The sequence below is a fragment of the Trachinotus anak genome, unplaced genomic scaffold, assembly GCF_046630095.1.
Source record: "Trachinotus anak isolate AG129_WGS33_773 ecotype Australia unplaced genomic scaffold, CSIRO_AGI_Tana_v1 ptg000013l, whole genome shotgun sequence".
In the NCBI taxonomy this organism is placed as follows: Eukaryota; Metazoa; Chordata; class Actinopteri; order Carangiformes; family Carangidae; genus Trachinotus; species Trachinotus anak.
The window spans coordinates 30,720,898-30,747,500 of NW_027273864.1; the positions used below are offsets into that span (position 1 = coordinate 30,720,898).

General features: G+C 41.5%; 1 protein-coding gene across 4 annotated transcripts in view; it reads right to left on the reverse strand.

Moving 5' to 3' along the window:
* Positions 1 to 26,603, reverse strand: part of ptprt (protein tyrosine phosphatase receptor type T) — a 317,399-nt gene that overhangs the window by 25,248 nt on the left and 265,548 nt on the right. For all 4 annotated transcript variants that reach the window (XM_071493994.1, XM_071493993.1, XM_071493992.1 and 1 more), the window contains 4 exons: positions 6,559 to 6,635; positions 5,618 to 5,654; positions 5,093 to 5,190; positions 4,569 to 4,685 (listed from right to left, as the gene is read on the reverse strand). In XM_071493994.1, the coding sequence (XP_071350095.1) occupies positions 4,569 to 4,685; positions 5,093 to 5,190; positions 5,618 to 5,654; positions 6,559 to 6,635 (329 nt within the window). The remainder of the gene's footprint in view (positions 1 to 4,568; positions 4,686 to 5,092; positions 5,191 to 5,617; positions 5,655 to 6,558; positions 6,636 to 26,603) is intronic.

A 26,603-nucleotide genomic window follows, 5' to 3' on the forward strand; every position in this document is an offset into this window, starting at 1 on the left:
TATCTAAAGATTGCAGTGTGCAGTATTTCCTGCTGAGCTGCAAGTGCAGCAGTCCATGGTTGGAAGTCAGAAATTTAAAGTATACTTACAAGAATATTTGGTTGAATCTTGTGTGTGTCAGGGGAGGGAAGTGATTTTCTGTGTGAAAAGCAACGCTACATTCATGATGCTATGATGGCTAACATTAGCTACTGTTGCACAATCAAGATTTTTCTGCCACAGATTTATTTTGAAATGTCATCAGAACTGGATGATGTGACTGAAACAGGAAGTATACAATGGAATGTAGTGGTAGATGAACACTGGGTGGGGCATCTTATTTTGTTGTACTGGGGACACATTTAAGTGTTACAACAATTCTTTCAGCAACAGAGTTGATAAAGTGAGATAATGTAATTTTCTTTAAAGCTGCTATTATTAACATAATGAATCAGACAGTGATAAAAGGAGTCATTTATAGTGTTGAACCTACAGAGAATTATCTTTGGTTTTACAGAGCTTTATAGCATGTTTCAGCCCAGGCCATAACTGTCCTGTTTTGGTTCACGCACACACCTTTCATAATGTTGCTCGATTGAGTTAGCGACAAGCTGATGAACAAAGTGGCTCCATTGGCAGTTAAAGAGCCAGATATTCCCATCAGGGGATGGTAGAGACCAAAAACAGAGCTAAAAGAAAGTGGATGTCTGATTTCATCAGGTGGACAGAAGAACAGCATCTGCGGTTCCATATGGTTCCGTAACTGCTTGACCTGTCAAAACCTTTCAATATTTGATGTGTTTTGAATCCAGGACATCAAACACCTCCGGCTAAACCTCCAGGACACCTCAGTGTATTCTGTCAACCGCACATCAGCTGAAGTCTTGCTTAGTTCCCACCCTGAATTCTGACCTGCATCTCAGGGCATCCAGCCACGTCCCTCCTCACAGGTTGTAGAAATTTCTTAACTTTTTGACAGCTCCTAAATGCGGCATTAGATATGTATGAGCCTTTCTTCAGTTTCCTGCTGTTACATTTTTCTCTACAACACTACAGGCTTCTGCTTTAATAATTCAAACCATGGATTCCATTATACTGCTCTAAACTAAACGGATCTTAAATGGGGGGAGCCATGTCCTCTTCAGTTCAGTTTACTCTCTAAGAATAGAACTGGGGGGAAACTGTTGTTACTGCAGATCCCATTCTGCCACTCTGGTATAGACAAGGTTACAGTGAACTGTTTGCTTTGGCTCAGTGCCTCATGATAACTTGAGAAGCAGGGATAACATTAGGGAGGAGAAAGACAGGGATAGTGGTCAAGAAATGGAGATGGTAGTGGGAAGGAACAGAGGTCATGGAAGAGAAAGAGGGAGGAAAAAGTGGCGGTGAAGATACAGATGTGACAAAAAAAGAGGAGGAAAGGAAAGATGGAGGAGAGGAGATAAACAGAGACACACATAGAGAGACAGAGAGGCATGGAGACAGAGAGGAGAAAAATAAAACCCAGACAACAGAGGTGATTTGATAACTCGACTTCCCATTGATCTGCTCTCTTGTGATGCTGAAATTACTTCTCTAAATCGATAGATGGTGGCCCAACACAGCCAGGACCTCAAACCATGACTGCTTGGTCAAAAAAAAAAAAAAAAAAAGCTGCAACAACATTAAGGTGCACAACATGGTGAAAATAGGTGATGAGTATGTGAAAACACTTTAAAGCGCCTCCTCACTGTGAAAGATGAGAATAATCTCTACTGCCTTTTATGCCTTTCCTCAAATTTTATACTTCTGAAGGCTCATCTGCAACTGATGATTCTACTACAGAACATGTACAACATTTTAGTAGTAAAGCTGCTGGCGTCTATATTTTTAAAATGCTATTATATTAATATAATGTTAGATACATGTACATTCTTCGCTTACAACCTTTCAGAGAGGTTGCTTGTAGATGTACTGTTTCAGTGTGTTTTAATGTTATTATTGTCTGGGTCTCTGGAAAAAGGGTCAGCATCTTCTGCGAGGTCACTGTGACAATGTGCAGATCTTCTCTTCCATCTCATGGTCATGGTGCATGCATGAGCTCTCTAACCACACGTACACTTGGTCACTTGCAGGATTTTTATATTCTGTGGAAACAACGGACCCATTCCCCTTTGTCGTATGTGTTTCCATAGCCTCCATCCATTGTACTGAATAGGACGCTACAAAACCTCGTACAAGATAAAGAGAAGGACTGAAGTTTACTTGGAAATCTCAGAACGACTGTACAGGAAGCTCCTCAGGCGCACCACACCTTCACCACCATGGATTCAGTAAAAATAAAACGGTGCTCAAGCTTATGGTTAAGTCTTGTTTTACTTAGGTTTAGGGGAAAAAACTACTTGGTTGGGTTTAGAAAAACTATGTGGTTTAGGTTAAAATAATTACTTCAGGTTAGGGGACTGTGGCTGTCTTAGTTACAATGGTGAGCACACAAGCTGTGTCCCACCTCAGCGGCCACATCCTTCAGAGGATGGGGTCTACAAAGGTGTGGCCTTTTCTAGCTGCTGTAGACCGGGAAGGTCGAAACTCAGTGAAAAGTTTGTCTTATCTTTGGAAGTTTGTCTTATCCAGTCTGTGCAGCAGACAGAAAACTACTCTGGGTTTTCTTGGGGAAATCAGACCCACAAACCCTGTTTTTTTTTTTTGTTTTTTTTTGTAACGCAGTCCTGTTTTCAGTCTAAATACCTGCTACTCAGCCAAACACCTGTCTGACTGTCTGTCAGTTGTGAAGCCTTGTGCAACCATTTTTCTGTGAAGGTAACATCAGTCATCTTAGGTTGTTGTCTGGAGAAAATCAAAAACTCCTAATAACTGAGCTTGAGCTCTGACTGAAGCTTTTTCATCTGAAAGGCTCCTTCAGTTAAAAGATTTGTGGGAAATAATAAAGTTACGATCCCCATGAGGCCAGTGGGGCAGGTCCACCCAGAGTTAAATGATGACAGGTAGTCCAGAGTTCTCAATCACATTCTCACCTGGCCACAGTCGGGGGGCATTTTTTTGGCATTGTAAACAGTAGACAAATGGTGTTTCAGCTCTCTCCGTGTTTCTACAGTTTTACCTACAGTAAACAGCCTGTTTTGCACCTCTCTCGAGCCACCTGTCTTATCTGTGCTTGTTGGCCTATAGACTGTGTAACTGCTGCAACCTGTCCTGTACGGTTCGGTCACTGCTGTGACATTCAGCTTTTTGGTTCCTGCAGAACTCTCTCTCTCTCTCTCTCTCTCTCTCACGGTCACACAAATGTTCTTTTTCTTTGAGTCTCCCTGTCACCCCGTCGTCCTCAGTGCTCAGTTAATCTCCTGGGATGTGCCATTAATAAACCTTTTCATTAAGATCCTGTTCTCATTATTCACTGCAATTAAAGCTATTTAACTGTGGAGCAGAACCTGTATACGCTCCCCCTCTCCTGCTTTCTCTTTGTTCTGTACACTCACTAACACACACACACACACACACACACACACGTACAGTCACAGAACCTACTGTAGTTTCAAGATGGTGCATTTTGTATTAGTGTGTGTGTGTTTGTGTGTGTGGTGTGTATCTCTATGGATTAATGCATACAGTAAAATGACGGGCATTTCAAAAATCAGCTTTCCTTTGAATTTCAGAGCACTTGTGTACACGCGCACACACACGCAGAGGTGGTATGGATTAATGGCTTGCTAAACGAGCTGACAGCGAAGACTTGAAGACTCGTCTTCATAAGCTGCTTTCACACGAGTGAAGGCGAAAGGAAATAAAAAGGAGAGAGACAGACAGAGGTGTAGAGAGAGCAAGAGGAACTAGAATTACAGCCTCATGGTTGAATCCCTCATTTATTTGCAAAACATTATGACGTGGCACTGACGCTGACTCCTATTAGTCATTTTTGTGAAATTTTGGCATAATTAGAATGAAGTCTTGAGCTATGATAAAAAAATGTCTTCATGGTGACCTTTGACCACCAAAATCCAATCAGTTCATCCTCGAGTCCAAGTGAATGTTTGTGCAAAATATGAAGAAATTCCCTCAAAGTGTTACTGAGGTTTTACTGTGTCAAGGATTTGGATCAGAGCCTTTCTCTCTAGTTGTGAAGTGTGTTTCCATTCACTGTGCAGAGCCTTGGGGAACTGCATCACAACAATGATGTCGTCTGTTCTTCTCTCACATCCCTTCCGCCTGATTACGAGGGCCCCAATTACGCCTTCAAGCCTCGTCGTAAACAGTGAGAAATACAGACAACACTGCTCGCTCGCCTCAAATCCCCGACCACAAACACCGGCTGAAACGGTAATCCAGGTTTTGGGTTTACAAAAATAAAAAAAATGGAAGCAATAAGTAACAAACAACAAGAGTAAGTGAGCAGCTCAAGAACAAGAGGGGCTTCAATCCTACACGAGAAACATTCATTTTCACAGTACACTGATATGGCATCGTGCTGACAGGTGAAAACTCTGTGTTAACACTGAGACAAAGACACACAGCTTCATTATTAACAGGAGAAAAGGAAAATCTTTACATTTACTCATTACTGTTTTCTGTGCTGAGGATGTTTACTTGTTTACCTTCTGGACAGTGAATGTCCGTATGACGTACTCGGCCAGTGGTTCGGTTTCTATCAGGGTCACCTTGATGTCCCCGTACACCTCTGTCTCATCGGGCCAGTAACGCACACACTTCACCTGGAAGAGACAGTCGACAGTCGGAGCGTGTGTTTAAGTCTGTGTTACCAGCTGCACGAGGAGGACGATGATGATGAATATCATAGATGAATAATATCAAGGTTTGTATTGTCTCCTGCATCATAAGTGGGAATTTATCAGAGATTAATTATTGGACATTATAAGGCAATTGAATATTGAATATTGATCATGAAGGATATTTAAAAGTACCAGATGAGTCACAATAATTAATAAACTAATTTTGCAACTTCACTGTGCAACAATCAAACAATTTAATTCAATTATTGATTGATTCTGATTACACTATAATGTAGTTAAGACTTTATCAAATACAATAAAACCTGATACCTTAAAATAATGAATCACCAAACACACACATTTTGTAAACCCTCAGATGATGAACTCACCCTGCCCACCTCCACCAGGTTGGTAACCATGACGATAGAGGCTGAGTTTTCCTGCCAAACCATCCTCCAGAAATCCCTGACCGTCTCCTGCATGGGGCCTAGCACACACACACGCACACACACACACGTATTTTAGACATATAAACATACTGACACACACATGCACACACTCCAACATCATGTTAAAATGCATCAGCACTGACAGCACAGACTTACACAAACACACATATAAAACATACACACTTGAACAGGGAGACTAACGTGCACTGACACAGACGTGCACTCACACAGACGTGCACTCACACACTATCAATCCCAGATAGTGGTTCGGGGGTTTGAGGTAATGGGGTCTTAAATTTGTCAGGGGGATTTTATACGGCGGTTTAGATTTAGGAGGTTGTGGTAATAGCTTTCCAGCCTGAAAGGACGACATTTACCAGGTGGCTGCTAGACACACACACACACACACACACACACACACACGTAGAATCTTCTCATACACACTCATCATGTCAGTTTAATTACCTTGTGTGGCGATGTAATGTCTGGGTCTATGGTACCCCTGTGAGACAGAAAAAAAAGTGAAGCACAAAAAAAGCCTCGTAGTCTCCTCCATCTTTTTTCCCTAATTTTCTCTATTTTTAGTTTCTTTCTTTCTCTCTTCACTTCTTCCATTTCTACATCTGTTGGTCTCTCTTCCTTGTTTTTCTTGCACCTTCTCATCCATCTTTTCCTCCCTCTGCCTGCCTCCCTTTGTCTGTTCTTCTTCTCATTCCCTCTGTTCCTGCCGTCAGTGTCTCTCCTCACGTCAGTTTCCTCCTTCCATCCTCATTTAATTTGTCCCGTGTCCCTCCCCAGTCCCTACACTCCTCCCAGAAGTATAACTCAAGGTCATTTTCCAAATAAATATCAAATTAAATAACAGAGGGGATTTTAATTTTCCCTCCATGAAAAGTGACGACTCTCCAACCAATGATTATCCCCCTCTTATTCACCCCTGAAACACCCCCTCCCATATGAGACAGATAACCTTGCTGAGATGAAAGCATTTATCACTTTCACACTGCCATTAAGAGCACGCTGCACGACGTTATCTCCACTGAGGGGACGCTCAGTTGTTTGATTGAAAATAAACATTTTGTACCAAATTCATTAAGACTCTTATTACAACAGTCAGCAGTGAGTGAGATTAAACTGATAAGTGAAGCACAACTCCTGGAGGGCAGAGAGGAGAGGAGGAGAAAACAATCTGTCTGTGGAGGAGATCAAATCTGTGGCTTTTAAATAGTTCTTAATAGTTCTGTAGTTTTACTGCATGTGAGTGAGTGTGTGAGATTGTGTTTCCATCTCTGTAAAGAGCAATTCCACAGAGAGGAGAGGGTTAGAGGCCACAAGCATAAAATTACAGATGTGCATGTTTGTATATGTGTGTGTGTGTGTGTGTGTGTGTGTGTGTAAAGACTCACATCTATATAATTGGCGTTGATGTAGTCAGAGTGGGGGTCTCCGTCCAGCAGCTGCAGTCGGACTCTGGTGTGGTCGTCTGTGGGGTCAGATAGCACAAAAATACAACAGGCCTAAAGTTACATTTACCCACAGAGTGTCCACACCACGAACACGACAGCGGCTGGTTGGTGCTCACATTTCCCCGAGTGTCTGCTGTGTCTGCTAATTGTGCCTGTCCTCTTTCAGTGCCAGAGACAGACGTAGCATCGCAAAAAGCCTTGGTTGACCATCAACATCACTTTTGACCCTGGAGGACACAGTTTGACTCCTGTCTCCTAGCAACGTCAGACAGATGTTAAACTTTGGTTGGAAATGACGTCAAAACCCAACGTTGGCTGAGTGACATTAGACGCAGATGTTCAGCAGAATATCAGTATTTTATTTGTCAAGATGCTGTTGACGAGTCATTTGGAAGATGTTAGATTTTGGTCACTTAACAACACAACCAACAAAATATCAACGTCAGCTGTTGTCAGTCTTTTATGTTTTTAGACGTCATCCTGATTTTGACTTTTGGCACCGCAAGTCACAACCTGTCCATCTGACGATGTTGATGGTCATCTAAGTAAATTTTGTTGCCTAACCTTAACCAAACCATAATCATAGAAATAACGTTTTACAAATGCATTATAACAAAAAAACACAACTTCTGACCAACTGTCTCGGAAAGAGCAAACATACATGGTTTCACTCAGTATGGTTTTATTCAGCCACTTCTTTTAGATTTTCTTTTTTGTTTGTTTTTTTACTACTTCACTTGGTCTCAGTTGCAGGTCCATTCAGATGATTTTCATGTTTATGACAGAAGCAACAGCAACAAACATTTTGTCCAGGACTCTCCACTGCAGAGTTACAACCAGTATTATGTGGATAAATGGGGATGATGGGACAAACACTGCTCCGTTATGAGCTGCCTCTATCAGTAAATATGAGTTTATTTACTGCCAAATAATCCATAGCAACCTATGACCTTGAAGCAGTATGGCCACCGATGGAAACGCTTTGATTCATGTCTCTGTTTTTATTCTGGTTACTCTCAAATACTTGAAGCCCTCTGCTTTGTCTCACTGGTGATCTGTTGGGTGTTGCATTCTGCCTTGAAGCCATTCACACTGCACTCCACTGACTTTTCCTTCCACAAGTCACTTGCAATTTCCAAAAATCAGAAGAAAGTCAACACAGTTCAAAACTGCAAATTCTTTCAGTTCAATGACAGAACACACTACTGCTTGATGATTTCTTTTTATTTCAAAGCGCTCGAATTGCTGAGCCCTAGAGGTTAAAAATAATTTACACTGTATTTATATCTAAAGAGCACTCCACTTCAAAAAGATTTCTAATAATCTCTTTGCAACTAACCCCTCACAACCTGCGCTGCCCACAAGCATCTGTTTTGAGCTTTTAGCTAAAAATTAAATGTGGAGAGAAGGTAAAAGCAAAAAGGAAAAAGACTCAAACAAGTGCTTAAAGAAGTGTTGTAAAATTAAGCAGTTTTGTTTTTTTTAAGTTTGTTTTAACGTAATAATTTTAAAGTTTTAATCATCCACCTGTTTAATATAAATACATGTCAGCCTCTGAACAACCACACAGGTCGTTTTTTTCAGCCCTCTGATACGGTAGCAGTGTCTCCTGAAAGAGCGCCTCTGTACCAAACACTGGTTGTCATGGTTATAACAATAAACACGCAGACTGTTCCAAGAGCAGCGTGCCTACCTATGTTGCCATGGTTACTATAATTCCTCAACATTAGACGATCTTTGTTGTCATGGTTACAATAACAACAACGAATGGTCATGGATAATAGAAACAACATAAACTGCTGCTGTCACATGGGAATCGAACACCGCTCTCCTGGGTCATATTCATCCATCCACCCCAACCTCCTCCTGACGTGGACTTTGTCGCTCTATAAACTACGTCACCGCACTTTTCCCTTTGCTCCTGTCATCATCACTACGACCACTAGATGTCGCCTAGCAGTGGAGTGGTGCAGAAAAATCAGATCACTGTACACACAACATCTGTAACTTCATTTTACCACAGTTAGAGTAATATCAGTATATAAGATATATACTCTGTGGCTCTGTGGTGTGGAGCAACTGTCAAAATACATGTCGCCAAACAAATCTGCTTTTTCTTCTGCCTCTTTTCCCATTTGTATGTATGTTATATGTACATTACACTGTTATATATTATTTTGTCCTCGGCTCCTTCCTCAGTATTAGAACACGCACTGTACGGGGGTGATTATGCTGATGGGGGGGCAGTAGTTTTGTTTAGTTTGAATGTGGCAGTGGCAGGTAATTGCACATGAAGCAGATGAGATTTAGTCTGATTATCTCCATCTTTCCTTCCCAATCTGAGTCTTTTTCTTTCTGTTGATATGGTCCAGTTCAACCCCCACACTTTCATTCTCTGAGACATACGAGCACATGATAATGATGCTGCTGATAATTATAATAATATCCCTGTAATCTCTCTATTTCTTTCATTCTTATTTTTGGGAACAAAAAAGGAGGGAAAATGATGTTGTTTCAGAGAGGAGGTGGGTGAATGGGTGATGATATGAAGAAAACAAGAAGAGGAGAGTAGGTAAAAAAGAGATGGAGCATCTATTGTTGAGTGTGTCCGACTGGAGACGGTTGCAACAAGTTTTTGTCATGCTAACCCTAACCCAAGCTAAGCAGCCATATCAAAACAGACAATATATGCAGTGCATTTTGTGCCATAGCAGCAGTAGATGCAACAATAGTTGCTCATTTTAATTCATAAGACAATACAAACAAGTTACTTTAGCAATTATTTTGTTAGCCTGTCAGGGTCTTATATTTACCTGTTCTGTTTATCATGAGCAATAGAATAGATAAACTGTGCTTATTTTGACTCGAGGTCAGTTCTATGTTCTCTACATAAATAAATAACAGTATAATATCATTATAAAACAATGCATATTTTAAAAACTTTGCCAACCCTGGGGTCAGTCAACTGAATTCTGACATTCAAGGAAATATTGTAAATGATGTGTCGTATGTAATGATCTTTAAATGGTATGGGTAATTAGCAGACAGATGTACATTTCATATATAAAAGTTTTGGTTGGTCTCGCCCAAATAGTCTCTGAGTAACAGAAACGCAAGTGTCGCAAACGTCCCCAGTCTCCCCCATAAGAGAACAGGGGCTGGAAGAAAAGATCACCTCTGTGTTTGCTAATGCATATAATTTTATTGACTGATACAAAGCTACAGTGGGGCAGAACAGCTTAAAGTTAGCTTAAAGTTAGCACAAAGCTAGCTGGGCTGTTAGCTGCAGGGAAGAATTTTGAACTGTGTCTGAAAATGAGAGCTCAGTGTTTTTTGCTCCAACACTTTTTGCATTTGAGGAACTTTACTCCCTGAAGTTCACTGGTTTGTATTTAAAAAGCGAATTACACCCTGTAAGGGTTTTTTTTATGCAGCCACTGAGCAGTGAGGCCCATAGCCTTTCACTTAACATGCAGCAGAAAAAATGATTTTGAAAAGGCCAGATTTTTTTTTTTTACAAAACTCAGATTCATCTGTCTCAGGAGCTTTTATGTGAGCAGAGCTACTGTGTGCTCGATGACTCATACCTTCAATTGTAATCCATTCCCTCTGTGTTTATACTGGGGGCATGGGAACAATCATGTTGTCAAGTAGGCATGAACATTTTCTTTTTTTTTTTTTTTTGTTTTGCTTTTGGTGAATATCTTAGAATAAATGTGTGAATTCTCTATTCATGGCTGCCACATGATGAACCTTCCAGTGGAGTAAAAATAATCACAAGTACCAGAAAATTTCAGAGAAGCTTCACTTTGAACCCTCCTTGATTCTTGAGAGCACATTAAGGTGCACTGTGGCTCTGGTGATGACCATGGGGTGCAGCTGAAAGAGCTGGAAAAAGGTCAAAAAGGAAATAACCTGCTGACAGACGACCTGTGGGCTTGTTTTTTTACAGGAGGACAGCCTCCGTTTGTCAGCATTCACTCAAAGTGAAGCTGGTGATACAGACGACACAAGCTCAAACACTGAGCCTCAACGTGAACAACTTCTACCTAAAAAGAACGTTGTCTCTGTCGTTTGGGTGCATTTCAGCTAAAGTGAAGATTACACGAAACAAGAGGTCAAATGCAAACACTACAGAAAAACAATTTCACCAAAGATAACAATTTGTTCAATCACTTGGAGCACAGTCAAATTGCCGACTCTGAAGAGTGCATGACTCAAAAAAACAGAGAGAGACGGATACAACCTACAAAAGCTCAGGATTTCACTTCCATTATGACTGACAGTTTCCAGAAGGCCCCGTTCCAACAAGGAACACTGCAGGTCTTAGAGGTAACGATACACGAAGAGCCAATTACTCAGAGAGAGCGACCCAGATCCAGACAGGACCAGTTCCAGATAGCGATGTAATGGTAGTAAGACAAAAGCTGATGGTTTTTATGTCTGATTGACACACACTCAGTTGGAAAGGACCTCTGGAGGAATATGTGTGGCTTCACTCTGATTCACTAGCTGACGTAGAACTGCTCATTCATCATTTTCTCCGTGGTGCTTTCGATAAATACTTCTGCTTGAGACTTCCAGAGTCTTCCAGGTAAACTTTTTTCAGCTGCCACCCCAGCCACAATCACTTACTATGACATAAAGACATGAAAGACATATTGTTGTATGAGACACAATCCTGGACTTCTGGTGCTGAGGGCAGTCACTTCCAGGGCCCATCCACCAGGCCCAACTCCACACCTCACTTACTGCTGCACTGTGTGAACATAACTTGCTCCAGTAGAACCAAATACTATCAATGAACGTACAGAAAAGCTGCATATAATCTGGGTTCTTGCACTGGATCCGCTCCTTGATTATCATTTGCAGGATCACCTTGAGGAGGATTATTTATGCAGCTTCTATCAGAGTAATTTTCCAGTTCTGGCTGAGTGGCAACAATGATGGCAGCATGACTCCACTCTGCTGGTACAAGATACTGTCATCAGCTATCAGCTCACTCACACGTTCAACACTCTCACACAAACCATCCCCCTCTCTGTCTCTGTCACACACACACACACACACACACACACACACATTTCCTGCATGTAAAAACAAACACAACAGGGGGTCGTCTGCCAGCGCTCTGCTCTTCCCCTCCCTGTCTCTCTCTTTTTTTCTTCTAACTTCTGCAACGTCTCCCTTTCCCCATCTTCCTCTGTTTCATCTATTTCTTCCTCTCTTTCTTTTTATCCTCCTCTTCTCAGCTGATTCTGTCCACTGCCCCTTTTCTTCTCTTCCTCTCTTTTTTCCTCCTCCTCCTCTCTCTTGCCCCATACCATCTTGCTCCTTCAGACAGCAGTAATCATGCAGGGCTGGTGTCAGAGGCTGTTATAATATGAGAGCCACTGAGGCTGGAAGGAGGGAGGGAGGGGCCCTTTCTACTTCTCCCTGCCCAGGGAAGGGAGCTTCTAATTGGGCTGAGATGGCAGGAAGTACTGGCTTGCAAACACTGCAGATCTGGACACAGGCCACAGATTTGAAGAGGCTGACAGTGTGTGTGTGTGTGTGTGTGTGTGTGTCTTAACTCTTAAGTTCTGTAGTTGCCAGGTCGATTGCACAAAACACCATAAGTTAAGATTTCTTTAAAATAAAATAAAAATAAAAACAGGACATCTTAGTCTTATACTTTCTAAAGAAGAAAATGAGCTCATCTCAGGAGTGTCTTGTCCGACCGTCTCAAGTTGGATCCCTCGACTTTACCTTTTTTTAAACACCATGGTGAAGTTCCTGTCAAAACTTCCCCACGCGATTAGAAAGCAGTGCACTTCATTAATGCTACTAGCTTCCCAAAAGTGATAACAGGAATAACAAGTGCTAAAGACAGCAAATCAAAGGCCTCCATTGAAACAGTAGAATTTTACTGCTGTAAAATCTGTTTCACTGCTGCAAATGCATCAACTTTTTTTCACTAAGGAAACCTTTTAAGAGATTCCATGCACCACCCTTAAGTAAGTCCTTCAGCTAAGGAGAAATAAAACCTTAAGTTTAATTTTTAAGTAGAACACTGATAGTGGTTTGTGCAACCAGCCTCTGGGTCTAGATCAATATACTTGAATCATGTATTTGCTCAAGCCCATCTCCTAGATCTAGATCTAGAGCTGATATAGAAATACATATATAGAGTAGACACACATGCTTCTGTTGGCATCTGTAGCACTGGAGTAACAACAAAGTCATCAGATGCTGTGATGTCCAAGGGCGAAGGGCCACAAACCCATTACTCATTAATGAGCTCCACTCCTATGCTCAGTCTTCCTCTCCTCATAACCTTGCAACTCCCTCCCCTCCCCCCTCCTCCTCTCCTCCTCCTCTCCTCTCTACTCAACTCTCTGCTTTTAGTTTGGCTCCATTTTCTCTCTCTGTGACTCATCTTTTTTTTCCTGATCCTCTTCTCTCTCAAGTCTTGTCATTACCCCAGCAGCCGCTGTAAAAAGTTTTGTTGGGGAGAACTTGTTAACTTGAGGGGTCCAGAAAAGGCCAAACAAAATAGACTTCTGTGTTTTTATCTCAGAGAGATTTGCAGGGGGAGGCTGAATGTAGCAGAAAGCTGTAATTTGGAGACATCAGATCAGATTGTGCTGAAAGCCTGCACACAGCCGCTGTGCACAAATACAATGAGCAGGAGCCACCAGCGCCTAATGACTGCTGTTGTAGCATGACAGCAAACAGCAGCAGCTGTTTTTGGTCACGATGAGGTTTTATACTACACATCACCAAAAGGAAGACCCACATAATATACTGCAAATACCTTAATTGGAGCGGGAGATAATCTATGGAGTCATTATCTTCCAGTTTCATGAATATGTTGCATTTTATTGCTTCTCAAGGCCAATGGCTACCCCAGATTGTTCCCGCTTGATGAGGCAAAAAGACATTTAAAATGTACTTAGCTTATATAATACTCACACCACTGAAAAATTTACTAATGAAATTCCTCTATGGCCCAACTCAGATCAGATTTGAAAATTTAAATGATCTATGACCTTTTCTGAACTATGTATGAGAGCCTAGCAAGGATTTTTTCATTTGCCTACAAATCCCTGCCCCAAATATATCTTTATTCCAATAAGAGGGTATTTTCTTTCAGTACATATAACTTGTGTATGTTTGAGATTTTTTTTTAAGTCTAAATGAAAATATTCTCACCACACGTTTTAGCTACAACACCATCTTGATGCTTATTTGTTTAAATAGAGTTTGTCATTAAAGGTCCCATCCAGTCTAAAGGTAGATCTCCATGTGTTTGTGATTATAAAGCAGGTCTAGGTTCTATATTAATACTGTGAAAGTATCAAAGCCTCAGTCCACAGAGAAATGCACACAGCCTGTATTCAGAAACTGAGCCTTAAAACCAGCCGTCAGGACTTCTGCAACTTTGGGATGTCACAACTAAGCAGTCACCACCCTCAGCCCTACCTCAAGCCCCGCCCATGCAGAATTTGGTTTCTCTGAGTGTTCAGAGCCTCTCTTCTGATTGGCTCACCTACCCATTTGTTAATAGAGCTAGATGTTGAGACTACACTGAGATTTTTTGCTTCTTATGGACATCAACACTTCAGATAGAGTGTAGGAAAAGTATAAAATATGGGACCTTTAAATTCAGGGGGAAATGTCAAGTGAAAGTCAAATGCATCACTGTGCTGAACAGCAGTTTGCTGCTCAGGTTTTTGTTTTCATGAGTGTTGGACAAAGTAGGATCATGAATATTGACCAAAAACCTTATCAACTTCCTGCAGATATATTACAGTCACTTGAGTTATGAGACAGTTAAACTCTCTGCTTACTGCCTTTTATATTCCATTGTCTTTCTAGCTGACTGAGAAGGGCAGGAAAGTGGAACAGCTGTCGATGGAGAGAGAAAAATGAAATGCTTCAATATGCCCATTAGGTTTTATTTTACCATACTGGAGAAAGACTGTGTGTGGATATTGAGTGGCTCTGATGTAGAATAGTTGCATGACAGGAGAGTTCTCCTACTAAAATATTTTTAAATGACGCCCCCCTCCAATGGTGATTCTTCTACTATTTACTGCAATGATGGACATTAAAGGACCATCAGCATAAAGCAATCTAGGATATGAAGCAGTGAAGTGTAAAAAAAAAAGGTATTAGCTAGAGGCTCAAAGGCATTTTGATGGTTATGTTTTATAAAGCACAAGTACCAACACATAAAGAAACATGGAGAAAGTCCTCTCCAGACATGTTTTAAAATCCTCTGCTATGATTAATATTTTGTTTAACATGGTTTTCCCAGGGCGGCACAGTGGTGCAGTGGTTATCTCTCGCGACCCTATAAGGATAAGCGGTATAGCTAATGGATGGATGGTTTTCCGACAAAAAAAAGCTCATCTACTCTGATATCCTGATTGAGAAACCTGGATCAGGCCTTGGCCCCGCCCACCACCTGCTGGCTCCAGGTGTCCAGGTGAAAGAGCAGGAGAGTATCAAGGTTAGAGGAGGAAACATCAGAGAGACTCAGCCTCATGTTGGAGCCTCAGTCAGACCCAGACTCAGATGAGGAGTCTGTTGAGACCAGAATCAGAGACTAGCAGACGGATCAGAACAGTTAGCATAGTTAGCATCTTTTATTTGTTTATGTTGTTTGTTAACTTGTAACTGGCAGAGGTTGACATAGTGTCAGTGGTTGTGCGAATGCTGACTCTGGCTCTCTGTATTGACAAGGTTTCAGGTGTATTTAGCCCCGCCCCCTGTCCCCACAAGTTGACAGGATTGGTTGGTATGAATCCCTGACTGTCTGAATCTGTTGAGACTGTCATTGGTTCAGTGCAGTTCAGGGTGGAAACACTCAGTCATGGTGTTGACTGATTATTTCACTCATCATGTGTCTTTATTATATAAAAACATCATATGGACGTGTGAATACTCGTCAGCTGCGCTGCAGAGAAAAGACATAACTCAGTTAAACGCTGGTATTTAACAGAGAAGAAGAAAAAACGCTCACAGGAGCAAGTTGAAACTGCTGAACAAGATGTTTCACTCTTCTCTCCTCTCTCTCCTTTCCTCTCATCTCCTCCTCCTCCTCCTGCTCTTCTCGCCTCCTTTTTCAGTAGCCACTAAGCAGGGATTGTGTCTGTCACAGATATACTTAATCAGTTAACTCCCTGTGGAGCTCAACTCACTCACCGCATACACTCCGCTGTCAGGCCAGCTCAAGGCATTAGGGAATTTAATAGCATGTGTGATTGAGTGTAAGTGTGCGTGTGTGTGTGTGTGAGAGAGAGAGAGAGAGAGAGACTGAGTAGCGTGTAAGTGTGTTAAAGTGTGTCTTTCATCACTTCCTTGTGTACTCGTATGTTGTGGAACATCTTGTGTGGCGTGTGTGTTGAAAGGTTTGTGTGTGTGCGCAACTTTGAAAGTATTCCAGTCATGTTTCAGTGTTCAGCCGACGTGTGTGTTCCAGTGTCAGCAACTATGTATGTGTGTGTGTGTGTGTGTGTGTGTGTGTTATAGTGTGTAATGCCTTATTAAGACCAGAGCTACCTGCAGCTGGTGTGTCAAATATCTCAGAATGTTGTCGCCTCACACACATACACACAAACACACACCTCAAGATGCTGTTTCCAGCTGTTTGAAGGTTGTCAGGAGCAGAAAAGGGAGAGAGAGAGAGAGAGAGAGAGAGAGAGAGAGGGTGTGTGTGTGTGTGTGTGTGTGTGAAGGGGGGGGCACATGTAGACAGCACAAACAGCTCTCTAAATCGGTACTAAATGTAATGCAATGGCATTTATATACTGTGTGTGTATCAAATAGCAGCAATAATCATACAAATGACAACAATTAATATCTCTGTGAATATTTCTCTTTTGTTTTTTGCTTCTAGTTTTAATATTTATAGGTAAACACCAACCAGCTGCAGCCACAGCAATGATATGAAATATTTGTGAAATAAATTCTCAGTTTAAGCAGAATAATACTTCGCTAACATCTGCCCAGTCTTAGACATGCAAACTCAAGAACAACAGACAGCGAGTGCCATCAAACATGACACAGACTGAATATCCAGATGTGCTTTTTGCGCCTGTTGTTAGTCGAGTCAGTTTCATTTTTCAGTTTGTCTCAGAGGACAAAGTAAGGAGTGCAGCTTGGGTTTTTGCAGTTGATGTGGTTTCATTGGAGGTCTGGAATACCCTGTTTAGCCTGCTGCCCCTGCGACCCGACCCTGGATAAGCAGAAGAAAATGGATGGACAAAATAGATCAGAGGAATCTGTACAATACACAAAGCCCTGTGTCATCCAGACACTTCCTTCACATGCAGCACATCCTCCACTGCTTCCACAGGGTTTGACAGGAGACTGATGCATCTCGAGACCCATCACAGTAAATTAATGAACAGCACCTGCTCTGCTCTTTATCCAGGATATCCTCCTACATTTATAATCACACAGGACTTGGATAAGACTTGTCTTGATGATATCGTGGCAGAAAGGTTTCCAGGCCTCTGCATGTTTACCTACATCATTTTTTATCTTTGGCTGAAACACTTCAGCAGGTCATGAGAAATACATGCTGTTAGTCGTTCTTACGGCTAATCATCGTCTACCCCACTGAGAGACTGACACTCTTTTTCATGAGTGTCAAATCTCTGATTGTCCATGTGACATCTTTGCTTCAGTCTGATGTCCAGTGTCAAGTGCTTGCCTGCAGCAGGCCATTCACAAGCCTGACTGAGGAGGAAAAAGTTATCTGGATATAAGTGGTGGTATGATAGCAGACAGTAATTCATTAGGTTAATGAGAAGTGATTTAGTTGAGCCGAGTTCAGCTTGTTCTGCTTCAGCTTCATGATCCACTTTCCTGCCTCGGAGCTGAGGAGAATGGTTGGTGGTCTAACAGGTGTAGCTGCACTGGATGGGTGGGTAAAAAGAAAGTTAAAGACCCCCTCCAATGAAGAATAAGCCCTGAGCCTTGTTAATGTCAATATGATATTTTTTTTTATATTACACAAAACATATGAACATTATGTCTTTTCTCTGCAGTGCAGCTGACGAGTGTTAACATGTCCATATGATGTTTTTATATAATAAACACGAGTGAAATAATCAGTCGACACCATGACTGAGTGTTTCCACCTTGAACCGCACTGAACCAATGACAGTCTCATAAAAACAGATTGAGACAGTCAGGGATTCATACCAACCAATCCTGTCAACTTGTGTGGATGGGGGGCGGGGCTAAATACACCTGAAACCTTGTCAATACAGAGAGGCAGAGTTAGCATTAGCACAACCACTAACACTATGTCAGCCTCTGCCAGTTACAAGTTAACAAACAATATAAACTAATAAAAGATGCTAACTATCCTCACGGTTCTGATCCGTCTGCTAGTCTCTGATTCTGGTCTCAACAGACTCCTCATCTGAGTCTGGGTCTGACTGAGGCTCAAACATGAGGCTGAGTCTCTCTGATGTTTTCAGTTTTCCTTTTTTCACTTTCTATGTGTGAAAACCATGTTAAACAAAATATTAATCATAGCAGAGGATTTTCACAAAGTTGAAAACATGTCTGGAGAAACTTTAAAGTCCTTCTTCAGTCATCATCTGATCTGGTATCTTATTCATCAACAATCAATTATCACACACTGTCAATGATCACAGCTCATCATGATCAGCTATCAACAAATATCCAATCGTCAACCCCCTGAAGTTTTATAAAGATGAAATATAATCACTCACAATTCTCCACCTTCTAATTAAAAAATACAGTCCTTGTTAAAATCATCGCCTGATGCTTTCTCTTTTTTTTGCTAATAAACAGCAACAGTTAAAAATCATCATCAAAATTTGGCATGTGTTGTTATTACTGTGTCGTTGTTGCCCACCGACGGCTTCTGAAGAGGAACAATGATTAACAGCAATCACCGTCAACGGTATCAATAATACCTCCGCTGGTGTTGAAAATCAGCCTCATTATCACCATTATCTATGTGCTTACCTCCCACTGGGAGCTGCAACAGCAACCATTTCATCATCTGGTGCTGGGGGGCTGGCAAAGCTAATCAGTCTTTTCTGGAGAGTTTGTTTCTTGTTGTTTTATTTATTTATTTTTACAATTTATCCTGAAAATGTGTCACTCTGTCACACCAGATTTCTGTTCAGAGCAGAGGGATCAACATGAGAGAGGAAATATGGACGCCAACTCCTCCACCCAACACAAGTCACATTGGCTTCATTTTTCTGAATGAAACTCTTATTCTATACGTTTGTATCCAGAGCTGTTCTTTGTGGGTCGGATTCAGGCCCCGACATACAACAGCATGCAATTATATTTTAGTCAACAGGGAAGTACTTATTTTAACCCAAACCACCATCTTTTCCCAAACCTAACCAGGTCATGACCGTTGTTATAGTAACCAGGAGGTGGACCTCCCCTTGAAGCTCTTAAGATCATGCTCCAAAAAAAGTAGCATCTTTTTCACAGTAAATTATTAAAACATAAGAAGAATTTTCCAGAAAACACAAATTTTTCTTGCTTCTCGTTTGCAGGTGGAATAATGTTGCAGCAGTTCTGCACTGATACAGTCAATCAGCCACAAACCAGACTGTTGTGATCTGTACAAGCCTGAGTGCAGAGTGTGTGCATGTGTGCAGACTGCAGGTACAGGACTTTCTTATTCACTGAACTTCTACGTACGTACAGAGTGTGTGTTTATTTGTATAACACTCTGTGTGTGTGTGTGTGTGTACGACAGCTCGGGGATGCTAATATTTGTTGTGGTTCTTTGGTCAACACTTCAGAGGAGTTGTTGGCGTTCTGACTTCAGAGCAGCTCAGCAGACGTGTTGAGAATCGGTGCCAGAGAGGATAAGAGAGGAGGAGGGGGGAGACCCACACTATGTACAGCTGCATATGAAGCTAACGCACAACACACACACACACACACACGCAATCATACAAACACACAAACACACATGGTGCTGTGCTTGTTTTCATAACCTTTCTTGTTTCACGCACACTCACAGAAACAAGACGCCCTCAGCCTCTTATTCTGTCTCTCACTCACACACACACACACAAACACACACACACACACACACACACATCCATACACATAACCTCCACTGTAATGAGAAGCAATACGATGCAGGAGGGGATACTGATTATGCCATCTACACTTGGAGGTGTTACACCGGATGAAGTGTGTGTGTGTGTGTGTGTGTGTGTGTGTGTGTGTGTGGTAACACTGCCTGGCAAAGCCTGACAGCCTGTGTAATGACTCTCATTCACCTGTACACTGGTACATATTAGTGGATAGAGAGAGGGCTTTGGCATAAGTTTGTACATGTGTGTGTGTGTGTGTGTGTGTATGAGAGAGAGAGAGAGAGAGAGGGTGAAGTTCATGACGGAGGAGGCAGAGAGGAACAAAAGAAAGAGAAGATCATGGGAGTGAGGGGAAGAGATGAGGAGAGGAGAAGAAGAGAGAGGTAGGAGAGACAGGAGAGGGTAAAGATACAGACAAAGAAGAGGAGGAGAAAGAGTAACAGTGCAGCGGCATGAATATGCAGATTTTTACTGCATTTAAACATTTTTCCAGTCAGTGCCGAGTGTCAGCATCAGCCAGTAAACTGAACTCCAGTTCTCTGTCTTTCTTTTCTCTCTCTGGACCACTTTGATTTTTGTACTTGTCTATGCATGAATGAATGAAACAGCCACACAGCTGTGGGAAAAGCCAGAATATCTCTCACCTGTTTGAGAGATATACATCTGCACTCACTCTAACAATAACTCCCGCCCTGTCATCCTCAGTAACCAGCCTGTAGAGAGCTAACCAGTGACTGTTAATCAGGAAGCTGAGGAGCTCTGGTGTGAGCCAACACATGCTAGAAATGACAAACAGGAGCCTGGTGGAAAGCAGCAGCTTGGTTCAGCAACAGTGAAAACATGTTCTCTAATAGTGTTAACATTGCAGGTGATTGGCAGGTCACATAATGTTTGACAGTGCTGTACACAGGAAGGCTAAACTCACAGTTACAGTCACACACACTACACTCAAGAGCTTGAGCTGGCCGTCAATTCAGGGCCCCAAGGACCCGCTGGAACATATAAAAGTCTTTTATTCCCTAAAGTACACAGGCACTGGACAAAAGATGAAAGCATCAGAAACACTTGTTACTTGTATTTTTAGAGGATCTGCTCTCTGGTATTTATTTAACCCACGTGCTCATCTGCACTATTGTATGTCGTACATGTTGAATGTTTTTAATGGTGTGTTGTGTTATATGGTTTGTATGTATTTTTTTTTTTTACTGGACCTTGGCAGAAGCCAAAGACAATTTTTCACTGAGATGGACAATAAAATCAATCAATCAATCAATCAATCAATCAATCACCTCAAACAGTGAACATCGTGAGAGGCAGAGAGAGGAACAAAACATGCACTACAGAAGTGTGTATATCTATAACTGAGAAAGGACGTTGTTTTTTCTTTCCAAATTCTCCAGAGTTAAAGACATTAAAACAACAGAGCGAAATATTCAGTTCAATACAGAAAGCCTTAGATTTTCTGAGGTTTATTGCTCAGTATTCCCAGTGATGGGAAAAAAGAGGCAGTGTGGAGAAATCAATGAGTAAATCAATGATCATTACCAATGTGCAGGTTAGACAGAGTGTTTCTGAATGTTGTATTAAATAAGCACCATTATGACGTTGCTCCTGCACAGCTCCAGAGAAAAGAAAGTAAGTGTTGACTTACTCTGAATCATAATGAAACTAAGTTAGCGCATCAGTGATAGTTAGGATCACTAGCTGATCCAAACACATTCTACAGAGGAAACACTTACAGTTTTCCAAGCAAAACTGGGAAATGACAAAAAAGATTGTTTCTGTTGTTCGGCCTCATTGTGAATTAAAATGTTTCAGATTAGACTCAAAACTTTCTCCACAGAATCAAACCCCCAACGAGCTGCCAGCCGATGCTAACTACTTAAGTCTTAACATCTTCATCAAAATATTGTTGGTTAAACTTCACTACTAAACTTCTTTGCCTTACTTTACCAACAAGTGTCATCTTTAACGCTGCATTTCAGTATTAAACACCTTCAGGCCGTGTGACGACTATTTCAGGCAAAGAGAGACTTCAACTGCACCACTGACCAAAAACAAGCCATCTTGCTCACCTTAAAGTGATAGTTTGGGTTATTTGACCTGGGGTTGTGTGAGGTAGTTATCTATAGTCAGTGTTACCTGCAGCAGAGTCAGCTCAGCTCCCAGTTTAGAGAAACAGCAGCAGCACCTGCACAGAAGCTGAGCGATGTGCTGCTGTGGGTGGGGACATCTCCAAAAACATGTTTTAAACACTGCAAAAATGCCCAAAGAAGAAAGCTAATATCAGTTGTATGCTTTATTTTGAATATCTTCACTGCTTTATTTGCCGTCAAACAGTACTTTTCATTTTTTCAACATTGAACTTCAAGTGCAAAATAAAACATAGATTTAAACTCATACTAGCTTTTATCTGGTGGTATTTTGTATGTATGGTGGATAAAACAGGGTTTTGCTGATGGTCACGTCCTCAGCAGGGCATCACTCAGCTTCTTTGCCGATGCTCCTGCTGTTTCTCTAAACTGGGAGCTGATCTGAATTTTCCTGAACAGCCCCACATCAAATAACCCGAACTGTCCCTTTAAAGAGGACGGAAAGCCAGAGAGTCCCAAACAAAAGAAGCTATCATAGCATATTAGCTGTGTCAAATCACTGACATTTATTTCCCCTCCTCTGTCGGAGTAAAAACTGTTATCAGATATCATGAGAAGTCAATGGTACAAATATGACTTCATATGTGTGGAGAGCTTAATTTTCCCGCTTCAATAACTTTCTACTGAACATAATGGTGCGATGGTGAAAAAACTGCCAGGGGGAAGTAAACAGAACAGCAAAGAGGAAATAGCTATGGTGATTGATTAGCGTTAGCAAGAAGTTTGTGAACGTTTAGATCCCAACAAACACAAACTGACTGAAGGACACAAATGTGTTGTGTGGGGGCACACATCAAAACTGATATGAAAACCAAACACATTTCAACACACCTCCTCTTCTTCCCTAACTCCTCCTGACAACACACGGACCTACACCCGTACAGTATAAATACATCAAACACACACAAACAAGTGCACATACCCCCTCTGTGCACATATGTAAATGCTTGCCAATAAATCTGTTTATTTTGAAGGCACGCTTCTGTTGAATTATAAATGACCATATGGGGAGGTTGTTATATGAAAAGAGAGAGTGAGGGCTGAGAAGGAGAAGAAGAAATGAAAGGAGAGAAAGAAGTGAAGAGGAGGTGAAAGGGAGGGAGGGAGGAGAAAATAGAAGCAGACAGATGCCGGTAATGAGGAAACACCATTGCGCTTTGCCTCAACCCATAAACTGTCAGAGGTAATCAGACAGGATGAATAAATGGATAGAGAGGAGAGAGGAGAGGAAGAAAGGGAAGGTGAGAAAAAGCTAACAAGAGGAGAGATGCATGAGCAGAGTAAGAGGGAGAAACATGGGAGTAAAAGGAAGGGATTTAAAGTGAAAGTGGAAATTTCAAGGACAGAAAAGTGACAAGAGATGACACAAAGAAGAGAGAAGAGAGAGGAAAAGAGGTAAGCAAAGGAAAGGTAAAAAGAGGGTGATCAGTGAGAAAAGAGGGAGAAAAAGGAGAAATGCAGGAAAACAAAATAAGAGGGAGAGATGAAGTTGGAAGTGGATGTTGGGAGGAGAATCACTGAAGAGATAGGAGGACAGGAGGCTGGTAGATTAACATTTATTCAGCGTGCTGAAGAGATTTCAAACATGGCATCAACCGTTTGTGTTTGGCAGATGTCCGCAGGAAGAGCGTGTTCACACTTCAACTCAAATCAGCCCTTTTCAAACTGAGTCAGAAAGAGAGGTGGTGAAAACTAGTGAAGAAGTGAGAAAGAGGAGAAGGGAAAAGAAAGAGGGGCATGATAGAGAATCAGCAGAAAGTCAAATGTCCTCAGAAGGATCCAAAGATCACCAGCTGCCTCTGAGGGGATTTTTCAGGTCTCCAACATGGGTGTCGGTTTAAGTCTTGCAAAGCCAGGCCACAAATGTATCTCCCTCGCTGGGATCTGCTGAGGTTCATTGAGGCATTTGCTTGGGTTAGAGGTGGTGTCGCTTTGCAGACGACTGGATCAGACTTTAACCAGTAAACACAGAAATCATCTGAACCTCCTCCACAGTGAGACTTAAACATGAAGCCTTGCTGCTGCCACTTAGAGGGCTGCCATTCTTCCTCTTTGATGATGACATCCTCATTAACAGATTACAGAACTGCGTTGGCCTCTGTGATTCATCTTAAATTGGTTTAATACAATTGGTTTAATACAGAATTCTCCCTCTCACCCCTCCTGGGGTGGTTTGAGGGTTCTGTGCAGTATCTCAGCTGTTCCTAGAACTGTGTTCTGGACAGAGACCTCAGACGTTGTTCCTGGAATCTGCTGGAGCCATTCTCCCAGTTTGGGGGTCACAAGCCCAGTGCTCTACTCGTTCAGCCCTTATATGCTGCACAACTTTCATAGCTATGCTGATGATACGGAACTGTACATTTGTCTATCACCCGTTGACACCAGCCCACTGATAAACTGGTTCCTTGCACTGATCAAATCAACCTGTGGATGTCTCATTATTTCCTGCAATTGAACAAAGGCCCAGACAGAGATACTGTGCACTAACCTGAAACTTGGAAAGATCTCAGGGTGCTTCTAGATGCTGACTTGAATTTTGAATCCCATATCAGTTATGTCACAAAAAAAGCCTTTCATCATCTTAGAAATATTGCTAAAGTACAGCCTTTTCTCACCCCTGGGGATACTGAGAGACTACTGTAATGCTCTCTTCCCTGGTTTACCTTTAGTTGTAGGCCATTCAGAAAGCAGCAGCATGTCTGCCGTCAAAGCCCAGAAGGACAGCACACATTTCACCTGTCCTAAAGTCCCCTCACTGGTTGCCTGTCAGTTTTAGAATAGATTTTAAAATCCTTAGTCTTCAAATCACTCAGCGGACAAGCGTCTGAATACATGTCAGATATGCTTTTAAGGTAAACTCCCTTCAGACACCTCAGATCCTCTGAGATGGCCTTTTTAGTTGTTCCTAGAGTAAGGACAAAGAAACATGGAGAGTCAGCTTTCTGCAGTGATGCCCCTCACCTGCCACTGGACAATGGCACAATCTCTACTTTCTTTTAAAAGAAATCTAAAGACTTTTAGCTTAAACCTATTTACTTAGCTGTTCTCTCTATTTACTTACCAAGCTATTTGGTCCTATTTCAATTGATTTCTCTGCTTTTTGTTATTGTGAAGCGCATTGTATCACACTTAAGGTGCTATATAAATAAAGCTTGATTTGATTGTGATTTGATTCTTTTTCTTGTAGTTTTCAAACTGCAAAACCACACAATTCAGAAAACATCAAATATCTCTCTCACTCTTCACTGGAGTTGGTTACCCAGTCAGTCTGAGGTGGGAAATAGGCCATAAAGCTGCAGATTCATGTGTCATGAAAACACTCTGGAAATATTGTTCCATAAAAATAAAGTTTTACACAATTTAACTTTTGGGTGAAGGATAGTGTTGGCAGCAGGGGAACATGGTCCCATATGCAGAACTGTACAGTGTGTGCAAAGGAGAATGAATCTAACCGTCAGGGAATTTGTTCCGAGCTCTGAAGCTCCAAAACAGAAAGTAAATCCCTTGTTTCAAAAGGCAAATTAAAGTTCAACCTGACTAAAGAAAAAAAGATAGAATAACCTTTAACACTCAGAGTTTTAGTTGCAGCCAGTCGGTCTGCCTGTCTCACCATATTTCCTTGTTCTAATAAAGACAGCACACAAAGTCATTTCCCCGTGGGCCTTTTAGAACATTTTCTCAAGAAAATGAGCCTTTGTACAATCACAGCGAGCAAGATGGACAGTTTCCATTACCAGGCCCTTGTAATTAAAGGATTTGTGCTAATAGCAAATTTATCATAATTCCTGCTGGCTATCAAGTCCTTGTCAGACTGTTTCATTTCACCACAGTGTTTCATTTTCAACCCTTCAGGTTAGTGCAGTGTTTTCTGACACGACATCTAAACCCTTGTAATGAGATGTGTGCACATGCACAGATCTGTGCATGCAAACACACACACATGAATTGCAAAATGTAGGCTCACAAGCACAATCTCCTGGATCATATTGGTCATGAATGTGTATGGGGACAGGATGGCATTGATACTAATGCAAATGTGCATACATGTGCACACACAATCACACACACAAATCCCATATGGCCTATGAATCCCTTGTAAATAACAACCGTGCTCAGTTTGACCCTGAACAAAAACACAGCTCAAAGCTCCTTTAAAAAAAAACTTCAACCAAACAATTTGCTTCTCTTGTTCCGTTCCAACAGAGGCTGGAGGTTTCCATGTGCAAGTTAACAAGCACACTTACACTTCTACAGAAGAAGCAGGCAGGCATCATTAGCGCGCACAAATCATAGCAAACACTTGTTATATTACACAGCATCATGCTCCCATTTTAATTCATACTCTGATGGCCAAACATACACACACACTCTCATGCTACAGCATGTGCATCACTCTGCGCTCAGCAGTCGGTTTTTGCTCCAAATTGAAGCTTCATTTTGACAAAAGTCCTTATGAATAAAATAAAGGCTGCAGACTTTGATCATAAAAAACCTTGCAAACTTTAAGTTATTTTTTTTAGTTTCCTGTATCCGAAATATAGAAGTTTAGGAACTGAATGTTCTTTTTTGAATGAACTTTAGTATTGATCTTATTAAATGTGCATAATAAAGGTGTTATTTTCTATTAAATACACTGTTTTCCTTTGAGTTAATTGGTCTCACTGTCAGAGGTAGTGAGTATATGAAATATTCAAGTCAGATGTTATAACCCTGACTGATGCATCTACCA